Source organism: Rhinopithecus roxellana, chromosome 11 (assembly GCF_007565055.1).
Source record: "Rhinopithecus roxellana isolate Shanxi Qingling chromosome 11, ASM756505v1, whole genome shotgun sequence".
In the NCBI taxonomy this organism is placed as follows: domain Eukaryota; kingdom Metazoa; phylum Chordata; class Mammalia; order Primates; family Cercopithecidae; genus Rhinopithecus; species Rhinopithecus roxellana.
Window position 1 is genome coordinate 7743482 of NC_044559.1, and position 12481 is coordinate 7755962.

The 12481-nt window shown below is 49.3% G+C and overlaps 1 protein-coding gene across 1 annotated transcript; it reads left to right on the forward strand.

The window, feature by feature from the left end:
- Positions 1-2420: 2420 nt before the first annotated feature.
- Positions 2421-12249, forward strand: LRIT1 (leucine rich repeat, Ig-like and transmembrane domains 1). Its single transcript, XM_010376334.2, has 4 exons — positions 2421-2674; positions 6333-6799; positions 9299-9604; positions 10777-12249. The coding sequence occupies exons 1-4, from the start codon at positions 2421-2423 to the stop codon at positions 11751-11753; spliced, it is 2004 nt and encodes a 667-aa protein (XP_010374636.2). The 3' UTR covers positions 11754-12249.
- The last annotated feature ends 232 nt before the right edge of the window (positions 12250-12481 follow it).

Consider the following 12481-nt stretch of genomic DNA (forward strand, 5'->3'; position numbering starts at 1 on the left):
AAAGTGCTAGGATTACAGGCTTGAGCCACCGCGCCCGGCCACTCAGGCACTTTTCAATGGCATCTTTGATGCACTCTGGTAGAGCAACCCGCTGTGTTCCAGGAATGCCCACTTCCCAGGCCTTTCCTCTCATGAGTCCTCACTTCCATCTAAGCCTAATCCCTCCGCAGGGCTGAGCTTATTTTTACATCCTCCAGAGCGTTCCCTGTTCTTTCTCAATTTCTTTTTTTTGTTTGGTTTTTTTTTTTGAGATGCAGTCTTGCTCTGTTGCCCAGGCTGGAGTGCAATGGTGCAATCTCAGCTCACCACAACCTCCGCCTCTCAGGTTCAAGCCATTCTCCTGCCTCAGCCTCCTGAGTAGCTGGGATTACAGGCATGTGCCACCATGCTAGGCTAATTTTGTATTTTTAGTAGAGACAGAGTTTCTCCATGTTGGTCAGGCTGGTCTTGAACTCCCGACCTCAGGCCCGTCTTGGCATCCGAAAGTGCTGGGATAACAGGCATGAGCCACCGTGCCCGGCCTTCTTTCTCAATTTCTGACTTATGGTGTTGGTTAATACATATGTCAGTCCTTTTTTCATGCCTTCAAGGTCACAAAAGCCTTCATGAGAGAAGATAAAGCAGGGCAAGGCCAAGATTAAAGGGTAAAGTTCATTTGGGCAAAAGACACAAGGAGGAAGAAGCAGAGATGTGGAAATAGGCACATCTGGTGGCTGGGTTTGGGGAGGAGGAAGTATAGCTGGGAAACACTGAGAAAATCCTACTGGCTACACGGAAGGAAAGAATGAGAAACCAGTATTGTCAAAACTGACCTGGCACCGAGCTAGGCATTTTGTGTGTGCGCTGGGGCCCCAGACATCTTTGCAGGTCATATACCTCACTGGTCTAGGCCTGCCTGGAATCACAGGCATGAAGGACTGGGGAACCCTCTAGAAAAGTCAAACAACATAAGTAGGGCATGCTGGACCAGAGAACAATGCCTCGGGGTCAAATGTGAAGAATAAATGAGTGAGTCAACCGAGTGTCTACTACTAGGAATCACCCCGGTCACTCCCCACTGGCATCTTGAGTAGATATGGTAAAGCGTGATAGGGTTAGGAGAAAATAGGTAAAAATTGAAATTAGGCCGGGTGCAGTGGGTCAGGCCTGTAATCCCAGCACTTTGGGAAACTGAGGCAGGAGGATCACTTGAGGCCAGGAGTTTGAGACCATCCTGGGCAACACAGCAAGACCCTATCTCTACAAAAAATAATTTTTAAAAAATAGCCAAACATGGTGGTGGTTGCCTGCAGTTCCAGTTACTCAGGAGGCTGAGGCAGGAGGATGGCTTGAGCTCAGGAGTTCGAGGCTATAGTGAGCTATGATTACACCACTGCACTCCAGTCTGAGTGACAGAGCAACCCTGTCACTATAAAGCAAGAGAAAGCTTTATGAATGGAGAATTTCCAAAAGCCTTATTAGAGGTTGGGTTCTGTCTCCAAAAAAACCTGAAGTGCCTTCTCTAAGAACTCTCTGAGCTACCTCTCTGGGGCCCTCGCTGGAGTACCATCCGCTGAGGAGAGGGGTGCCCTTGTCCCGCATGTGGAGACATCCCCGCCTTTGGCATTCATAGTAATGCCCAGGAGGGTTCAGCTGAAATAGCAGTGTGCTGAATCCATATCCATGGGGCACTCGAGGCAGGCAGCTGTTTGCTTGGCAGCCTGGGACAGTTTGTGGGCTCATGAGAGACACCACTGATGTCTCCCCAAAATATCTGAATCTGTCCAGTTCCTCTGTAAGCAGGGACTTAAAAGAACCAGTGAAACTGGGCACTTACAACTTATGAGGGAGCTTCTGTTCCCACAGGCTATCAAGGCCTTGGAATTTGAGTTTAATTTTCACAAACACCCTGCATGGAGTAACTTTATTTCTCTTTGTCGGATAAGGACACAGAGGCCAAGAGAGAATGTGACTCACCCAAGGTCACAGTCCATTAATGAAACAGCTGGGATTTGACCCCAGGAAGCCTGAGTCCGGAGCTTAGCCTCCTTCCAATGCCTTTAGTACCGTCAAGAAGCGTTGCTTCATTTCACTGCTTTTTTTGCTGTAAGATAGTGTCACAGGAGAGAATATCCAAAGGCCCTTATTGAGGCGGGGGTTCTGTCTCCATCTTCCCTGGCACTCCACTGGAGTCTGTGTTGTCCGTGGCCTTGTTGGGATGGGGTGTTTTGCAGATGACAGTCCCATGGCTGTTCGCCTCTGGGAAGCTGCCTACTTGTCTTGCTTTGCTGTGCCCTGGCCTCTCTGGGCCTGTGGCTATTGCTATGGAAGGGGGTCCCCCGCCCCCACCCTCAGGACTGAGTGATTCAGAAAGCAATAAGCCGCTGAGTGCTGGGGCTGGGACTCCCCTCCCTAATCCTCAGCCTGTCAGTGTTTATCCGATGGCCTCAGGAGGGGGTGTAAGGGGCTGGCGAGCAAGTGGGCAGCTGCTGGGCTTGCTAGGCTTGCTGGGCCGGTGGGACGGAGCGGTCCAGGGACAGGCCCCTGCCTGGGCCAGAGAGGAGCCAGGAGCCATGAGGGTGGCATTAGGCATGCTCTGGCTCTTGGCCCTTGGGTGGCCCCCCCAGGCCCGGGGGTTCTGCCCCTCTCAATGCAGCTGCAGCCTCCATATCATGGGTGATGGCAGCAAGGCCAGGTATGGTACTGGGTGTATGGGATGGGCAGCCCAGCCTCCATTGCTCTGCCAGCTAGGCTGGGTTGAGAGGAGTTGGAGCTGGGGCTCTGGGTGAGATCTTCAACTCCCCTGGCCCCTGAGGACCAGGGATCCTATGGGGTGGTCTGTGCTGCATTATTTTCCAGCAAGCAAAGGGGTGACTCTTTCCGAGAGGTACCAGGTATCTATACACATGGGCCCGAGGGTGAAGCACAAGTGTGTCAGTTCTAGGAAGTCCTTCCTGAGTCCTCCTCCAGGCTCCTGGAAAAGGTCCAGGAAATCCCTTCCCTTACTGCTTTCTTTTCTTCTCCTTGATTTTTTCTATTCCTTCTTCTTTTCTATATTTCCCCAGCCCTTTCTTTCCCAGGCCTCTTGCACTCTCTTGCCTGACCTCTCTACAATGCCTAATCATACTCCAGGCATTTCCTATGACCCCATCCATGATGGGACCACTTGCCTCTCATTCTCTTCCTCCACTCAATCTTTGCTGGCCAGATCCCAGGAGTCTCAGCCTCAATCCCTTTTTATGGGTGCTCCAAAAGCCAGGAGTGCCCATTCCATGATAAGTGTGCTTCCTTCCATCCTCAGCCTTTTCCTTGACTTTCCCCACCCTCTGTTTGATCCCTCAGAGTACCTCCAATTGCTCTTCCTCTCCTTCCATGACCATTCCCATGCCACCGTGGCTTGTGGACCCTTGTTCTTCCAATACTGCTCATTTTCTTCTTTTCTTTAGCAACCTTTAAAACATCTTTTCTCTGATTTCTTTAGCTTATCCATTAATGGCCTCTGCATGGTTTCCGAGCCACTGATGGTTTCTGATCCAGGGAACAATGTTATCGGAGCTACCCTTTTAATAATCTTGGCAATGAATGTCGAGTTGATTGGGGGATGAGAGGAGGCAGAGAATGGAGAAGAACCACTAAGAAAAGACACCTCAAATGATCTGAGAACCAGAATGAACTCCACTGTAGCCCAAGTGTCCAATGCATCAACTCATATGGAGGGTAGGGATCCTGTCCCCAAGAGAAGCCAGGCTGAGCCCTGAACAGGCTGTTTCCAGCCTGGAGAGTGTCACTGGAGTGACAAAAACCCTGCCATCACCCATAGGAGGCATAGGGCTGAAAGACACACAACATCCTTGACGAAACTGGTCCTGGAACCCAGGCATTCTGAATCAGTTTTCAGAACACTTATCTGGTGATGCTGCCATGGGCAGGGACCAGTGATAAGTTCCAGGCAGCAGAGTTAACTTTAAGATGGAAAATGAGTTTCTAGGGCCGCTAGTGTAAGTCAGTGGGCATTCCTTCCTCTGAAGCCAGAGCTCTTGGTTCTACCCGCTTGACCATCCCATGGCTAACATGCACCAGCCCATCTGCACGGAGGGTCCTATGAGGTCATGAAAGATGGTAGCAGGCCCTGAGGTCCCCTGTGGCTATGGGCACAGACTGTGCAGTTAGACCAAAGCTCCTTCTGCATCTCAGAAGCCTTCCTCGGATCCCTCTCTCACCTGGGCCTCTCAGAGAGCCCAGCCTTTATGTCTGAGCTGTTGTATCGTGAAGTGTGTGCTGTGGGCACTGTGGTTAACTGGGAGGAGTTGGGCTGTGCACCTGAACGGATTTGTGCCCATGCTGTTTGTCCCAGTTTGCCTCTGGTTTTACCCCACCAGGAATTGTGCTGGAGGTTGGAGTTTTGCTGGAGGTTTGAGTTGTGCTGTAAGTTTGAGTTGTCATGTAGGCTTGCATTGGGTTCTTATGGTTTCCTTTAAATCCCTCTTTTGCCATTTTCTCTCCCAAGATAAGTTTTCCAATCACCTGTCTTTCTCTCACCTACATCCAGAACTTCCTCCTTGCAATACCCAAACCTGTATTATTATTATTTTTTTTGAGACAGGGTCTTGCTCTGTCACCCAGGCTGGAGTGCAGTGGCACAATCATAGCTCACTGCAACTTCCAACTCCTGGGCGCAAGCCACCTTCCCACCTCAGCCTTCTGAGTAGCTGGGACTATAAGCATGAGCCATCACACCTGGCCAAACCTATTTTATTATCTGGAAATATCGTTGCTGTAAATGCTGTTTCTTCCTGAGCTAGATTACACACTGTATGGAGACAGGGGCTATGAGGCTGATTCTCTTCTGAACTGCCCATCACTTAGTAGGAGTTCCATGTATATTTGCTCAAAAGGAGTGAATAAGAATATCCGTGCTGTTTGTGGGCACCGTTTACAAGAAAAAACAAGCCCAGCCCAGCCGCCTTTAAGTGGAGTATATGAGTTATTCTGAGGGATGCTGGTGATATGTGTGTGTACCTCTAGGAAAGCCTGATATGACCAATAGGTTATGCTATTACAAGAGAACAACCTCCCTTAGATGGGCCTGTTCAGTGGTTGGGGGGCTTAGGATTTTATTTTCGGTTTACGTACTATAAAACATAACCCTGAAATGTAGGCTCCTTGAGGGCAGGGACTGCTTCCTATTATCTCTCTATCCTCTGCTTTAGTCTCAATCATAATAGAATAAGGTTTAAGAGGTCGTGGTTTGGGTAGAAGAGTTGATAAGACTGACCCGATCTACTTGCAGTGCTGAGATGCAAACAATGATGACAGTGACCCATACCCTTGGGCTCATGCAGGGTGGCAGGCAATGTGCTGGGCTTCTCCATGCATTATCTCTTTAAACCCCATAACCACCTTGTGGAGTCTATTTGATGGCAAAACTGAGGGAATGAGAGGTTACCTATTATACTCAAGGACACACAGCCAGCACGCAAAGAGCCCAGGTGTGAATCCAGCTGTGACGCTGCCAAGTCCTGGCTCTTAAACACCTTGATCATCACATGGCTCACCAGAGGTGGGAGAGACTTGAGGTACTTTCATTTTTTATGTCCTTGGTATATTTTTTGTTAAATGATAAACCAAAACAGTTACAAAAATTAAGGGAAAATTTAACAAACGAACACTCTTTTTTTTTTTTTAAGACCAAGTCTTGCTCTGTCATCCAGGCGGGAGTGCAGTGGGGTGATCTCAGCTCACTGCAACCTCTGCCTCCTGGGTTCAAGCGATTGTCCTGCCTCAGCCTCCCGAGTAGCTGGGACTACAGGCGTGCGCCACCACGCCTGGCTAATTTTGTATTTTTTAGTAGAGACAAGGTTTCACCATGTTAGCCAGGCTAGTCTTGAACTCCTGACCTCAGATGATCCACCCGCCTCCACCTCCCAAAGTGCTGGGATTACAGGCGTGAACCACCGTGCCTGGCCAAACGAACACTTTTAACACATATTTGCAAAGCAACAGTGCACAACGTGATCACGGGGTTTATTAATACTGTTCATTCTCAGTGCACTGTGGGTGCTGCGGGCTGTTATGGGTCGTAACAGTGTAAGGGTGAAGTCTTGCAGAACCGTGAAGACCAAATGACCTTCCTGGGACCCTTGTGAAAGGCTCTGAGAGCAAGACCTCTGCAAAAAGGAAAAGTGAGGCTGGCTTGCTCCGGGCCCCTCTCCAGGTCTCAGCCATGACTTGGACTGGGGCGTGGGTGTCTGGTGATAACAGGCAGAACTGCAGGCCTCGCGAAGGGAGGAAGCGGTGGGAGGTCCCAGACCAGGCAGGATCCTTGCTCAACTATCCCCCATTTCTGCCAGCAGGACGGTGGTGTGCAACGACCCCGACATGACCCTGCCTCCGGCGTCCATCCCCCCGGACACCTCCAGACTGCGCCTGGAGCGGACGGCCATCCGCAGGATTCCTGCCGAGGCCTTCAGGCCTCTGGGCCGCCTGGAGCAGCTGTGGCTGCCCTACAACGCCCTCAGCGAGCTCAACGCCCTCATGCTGCGTGGCCTGCGACGCCTGCGGGAGCTGCGGCTGCCCGGCAACCGCCTCGCCGCCTTCCCCTGGGCCGCGCTCAGGGACGCCCCCCAGCTGCGGCTGCTGGACCTGCAGGCCAACCGCCTCCCGGCTGTGCCCCCTGAGGCCGCGCGCTTCCTGGAGAACCTCACCTTCCTCGATCTCTCCAGCAACCAGCTGATGAGGCTACCGCAGTTGCTGATGGTCTCCTGGGCTCACCTGAAGACCGGTATCTTCCCTCCCAGCCACCACCCCAGGCTGGTCCTAGGTAAGAGGCGGCATCCTTCACCTGGGGTCTTAGGCAAGTTACCATGCTTCTCTGAGTTTCGATTCTTTATTTGGAAAATTGAAATCATACCTGCCTTCCAGGTTTAAGCAAAGACAGTGAGATCCACAAGAGCGGCGGGTTTAGGAGCTCAATCCACAAGCCAGACTGTGGCAGTTCACATCCCAGTCATAAGAGAGGTCTTTCCAGGTCACACAACCAGGAGAAGGCCCCTGAGACTCAATTTCCCAACTCAGAGCTGAATAGGTTAGTACACTACACCACCTGCTATTTCTTCGGTTCCTTCCTGTTCCTAACAAACCAACAGCTTACCATGTCAGCTAGATCTCCTTTCCTGCCCAAGGCACCTGCCTGGTCCTGAGAATGGCAGAAGGGGCATAATTCATTCTGGAAAATTGATCTGAATTATACAACTCGTACATGAATAAATACAAACGTTTAAAATATTGCAGAAGAGGTTAAAGACCTTTCTGTCCTCTCTCCCTATTCCAATCCCTTCCCAAAAGTAGTTACTATCATCATATTTATATGCAAGCTCCCTATCTGTTCAGATACATTTCATATGCATATGTATGTACATATATATACACATACATACATGGATTCAGAAAAGTTATATGTGGGTTTTACATAAAATTCTGTCATACACACTAAGCAACACTAACTTTTTGACCCAACACTATATCTTGTAGATCTTGCTAAATTTCTACAAATGGATCGAGTTCATTTTTAAAACTACTGCACAACATTCTATAGTATACCATATCTGCACTATGTTATAAACATATTTATACTATAGTTTAGCCATTCCCCCTTTAATGGACTTTTAAATTGTTTCCATTATTTTGTTAACACCTATGATGCAACAGAGAACATTCTTGGCAATACATTCTTGTGCACATCAATGTTTCTCTAGGATAGGAACTGAGAAGTGGAATTATTAGGTCACAGAGTGTGCATATTAGACATTTAAAAACCCATCTGGGCCGGGTTTGGTGGCTTACACCTGTAATCTCAGCACTTTGGGAGGCCGAGGTGGGTGGATCACTTGAGGTCAGGAGTTTGAGACCAGCCTGGCCAATATGGTGAAACTCTGTCTCTACTAAAAATATAAAAATTAGCCAGATGTGGTGGTGGGCACCTGTAATCCTAGTTACTTGGGAGGCTAAGGCAGAAGAATTGCTTGAACCTGGAAGGCGGAGATTGCTGTGAACCGAGATTGCTCCACTGCACTCCAGACTGGGCAGTGAGTGAGACTCCATATTTTTGAATGCCTTCCAATTCTAGGTGCTGGGAATACAGCAGAGAACAAAAGAGATGAAAACGTATATACTCATGGAACTAACAATTAAAATGGCCAAAATGTTTAACTTTTGCCAGTCTGGCAAGTGAAAGTTCCACTGTTGTTTAACTTTGCCTTTTACATTCATTCTTTCTGGCCCTATTGTAATAAAATGAAACCCAGGTAGCACACCACTGGAGCCAGGCATTGATGAATCTTGGGTTGCAGATGTATCATTAAGTGCATTTAACCAATGACGCAAGGCAGCAACCTCTGGTGAGACGGGGTAAGGGGGAGGTGGGAAAAGGAACTGGCACCCGTGGGTTGTGCTCAAAGAGACCTGAGAGACATGAATATCCAGTCAGATCTGAATGCACCCACCCCAACCCTTTGACGCATGTATTAAATATATCTATGTGAATGTATAAGGTATCATTGATTATTAGATATACTATTAAATTCAATAAGTCTTTGGGGACTAAAAGGAGATCATATCAAGTGCATTTATCTTGCATTTCAGTAATGTAACCCTGTAAGAAGGAATTGTGCTTTAGAATTGAGGACACATGGTACCTCATTTATGTTCTTTGACAGAGTGGGTACAATGACCTGCTTTCGGCTCTATAAGAATGCTCAATTTTAGAGTAAAGACAGTAGGGGATATATCCCAGGATTTGATTTTCTGGCCCTTTCACCCTGCTGTTTACGCCCATTTGAGCCATGTCAAAGGGACCATGACTCAAAGCAGCCACCTTCATTGCTGGGATGATGCTGAAAATACCATTTATACTGGGAGAACTGACATCAAGGATCGGGGTCAGTGATGCATTTCTAGAAATTGATTTTGTCATATTGCGATTATTGTGGAAATACTACCTGGCCAGTGGCCTGAAAGGGAGAGTCCGAGAATGGCAACAGTAATTGCCAGTTCTGTCAGGATGCTGTATATCTACCCAGTACTTAAAATGATTTATTTTTGATTATGTTTAAAGCAATGCTGAAAAGAAAGTAATGCTATTGTATAACACAGAAAATCAAATTTCAGGTCATACTACTAGCAAGGCAAGGAACTGGGCCCGGAGGCCAGTTCTGCTGACTCTGAATGAGGACCTACCTGTCCTCCCAGAGGGGAAGGGGTGCTGGGCCTGAGGACCTTGAATATCTATCCAAATATCTTGTCTTCTTTTTCACCCCTGCAGGGCTACAGGACAACCCCTGGGCATGTGACTGCCAACTCTATGACCTAGTTCATCTTTTGGATGGCTGGGCCCCAAACTTGGCCTTCATTGAGACTGAACTGAGATGTGCCAGCCCACGCAGCCTGGCTGGAGTGGCCTTCAGCCAGCTTGAACTGAGGAAGTGCCAGGGCCCAGAGTTCCATCCAGGAGTGGCCAGCATCAGGTCCCCTTTGGGTGGCACAGCATTGCTACGCTGTGGAGCTACCGGGGTCCCTGGGCCTGAGATGAGCTGGAGGAGGGCCAATGGCAGGCCCCTTAATGGTACAGGTATGTGAGCTACAGGGATGCTGCACTGAGACCCCAGACTGGGGAGAGCAAAGCAGTGCCCCAAATGGGGGTTTGGCAGGGCCAGAGGGAAGTTGTCTAAGCAAAGCTGGGCTTCCATCTGTCTGAGTTGAGTTTGATGGGGAGCTTCCCAGAGGCAAGTCACCGTGACAACAGATTCAACAATGACAATGGCTCTTGACCTGTCCTATCATATCCCACCAACCACTCTATAGAGACTGGGGGCCCACACTGAGAGAACAAAAAGCTGACTTTTTGGTGGAAGATCCTCTTTTAGTGTCTTAATATTTATAATAAGTTTACCAGTTGTAAATATTAAACCAGAATTTCCTGGAGTAATGATGTGAGCTACCATCTATGGAGCTCTTCATGTTGTTCTAGCACAGTGCTAAGTGTATTATGCGCATAATGACATTGAACTTCAGAGAGCAACCCAGTTTTCCTTCTTATTTTGCATATAAGTAAACTGAGGCTCTGAGAGGCTAAATGCTACATTACACAGCTCATACATGGAGGAGCTGCGGTTCCAGCACAATCTAGCGGGTCGCCTTTGCAAAATTCCAGGGCCCTTAAGAACATAGTGGGTTGGCTGGGCATGGTGACTCACACCCAGTCCTAGCACTCTGGGAGGATGAGGCAGGAGGATCGCTGGAGTCTAGGAGTTATCAGCATGGGCACCATAGTGAGACCTTGTCACAAAAAACAAACAAACAAACAAAAAACTGCTGGGCATGGTGGCATGTGCTTGTGGTCCAAGCTACTCAGGAGGCTGAAGTGGGAGGATCACTTGAACCTGGGAGTTCCAGGCTGGAGTGAGCCACGGTCACACCGCTGCACTCCAACCTGGATGACAGAGCAAGACTTTATCTGAAAAAAGCTAACAACAACAAAAAAACCCATAGTGTGAGCTTGTCCGATTTAGAAGGCATCATTCTTAGGCTCTGCCTCAGCCTGGGGCTCCAGAGGCTCCCCACCTATGAGCCCAAGGTAATATTGATCCCCTTGACTAGTCTAAGAAAAGTTGAATGACTACCAGTGTTTTCTCAGGATGACACCTGAGTGTGCACCAGCTGGGGCTGTGAACTTGGCCTTGAAAGGCAGCTTGGGGCAGATGGGCCCATTTGTTCTCCCTCACATGCCTGTTTTCCTCCTAGTGCATGAGGAAGTCTCCAGTGACGGCACGAGCTGGACTCTGCTGGGCCTGCCTGCAGTGTCCCACCTTGACTCCGGAGACTACATCTGCCAAGCCAAGAACTTCCTGGGAGCCTCTGAGACTGTTATCTCCCTGATTGTCACTGAGCCACAGACTTCCACAGAACACAGCGGGAGCCCAGGGGCACTATGGGCAAGGACAGGCGGTGGAGGGGAAGCCGCTGCTTACAACAACAAGCTGGTGGTCAGGCATGTCCCCCAGATTCCCAAACCCTCTGTCCTGGCCACTGGACCCTCTGTGCCCAGCTCAAAGGAGGAGCTGACCCTCCAGCACTTCCAGATGGATGCCCTGGGAGAGCTCTCTGATAGGCGGGCGGGACCCTCAGAGGCACAAGTGGTGAGGTCTGTGAAGGTGGTGGGAGACACTTACCACAGCGTGTCCTTGGTGTGGAAGGCACCCAAGGCTAAGAACACAACTGCCTTCAATGTCCTCTATGCGGTCTTTGGGCAGCACAGCATGCGGCGGGTGATTGTGCAGCCTGGGAAGACCAGAGTGACCATCACTGGGCTGCTGCCCAAGACCAAGTATGTGGCGTGTGTCTGCGTGCAGGGCCTGGTGCCCCGGAAGGAGCAATGTGTTATCTTCTCCACCAATGAAGTGGTGGATGCTGAGAACACTCAGCAGCTCATCAATGTGGTGGTGATCAGTGTGGCTGTCGTCATTGCCCTGCCTCTCACGCTGCTTGTCTGCTGCGGCGCTCTTCAGAGGCGCTGCCGAAAGTGCTTCAACAGGGACTCCACTGAGGCCACAGTTACCTACATCAACCTAGAGAGACTGGGCCACAGCGAGGATGGCTTGGAGGAGCTGTCCCGGCACAGTGTCAGCGAGGCCGACAGGCTTCTCTCAGCTCGTTCCAGTGTGGACTTTCAGGCCTTTGGAGTCAAAGGGGGCAGGAGGATCAATGAGTACTTCTGCTGAGGGATGTGCCTCCACAACTCACACACCTGCCCACCCACTCTCTTTCTTTAACTCTGACACCTGAATACATGATCACCCACTCTTACCTGCTTGGGTACCTGCTTACACAGATACTTACACACAACAACAGCAGCAGCAGCTACTGCAACAACCACTAACACTTGTTAAGCACTTACTATAGGCTAGAAAGTGTTCTAAGTGCTAAATTCTTGTAACAATCATTTGCAGCAGGCACCACTATTCTCTCCATTTCTCTAGGGTGGGGGGTTAAGAAACTTGCCTGTATCAGTCAGCTTTTGCTGTATAACAAATGAAAGCAAAATCTTAGTGATATATAGCAGTGAACACTTATTTTCACACTCACAGGGCTGTGGGTTGATTAGGATGGCTCTGCTCTGTGTGTTTCGTTTGGAGCCTGGGCTGGAGAGTAGCAGTGGGTACCAGGGGCAGGTTTCTCTCATGGTGCAGTTGAATGATAATAGAGGAATGATTTTTCATGCAATGCCTGTTAAGTTCTTAGTTCAGAATTGGTATACTGCCACTTCTGTCCATATTCTATCTGCCAAAGCAAGTCTCATGGCCAAACCCAAGTTTAGCACGGCAAGTAAGGGCACTTCTCCCCTGGAGGTGACGGTAGAGCAGGGAATATGTGCTAAACAGTGATTTAATCTTCATTGCCCAGGATTACACAGCTAGGCAAATTTAGGTAACTCTGAGATTTGGACCAC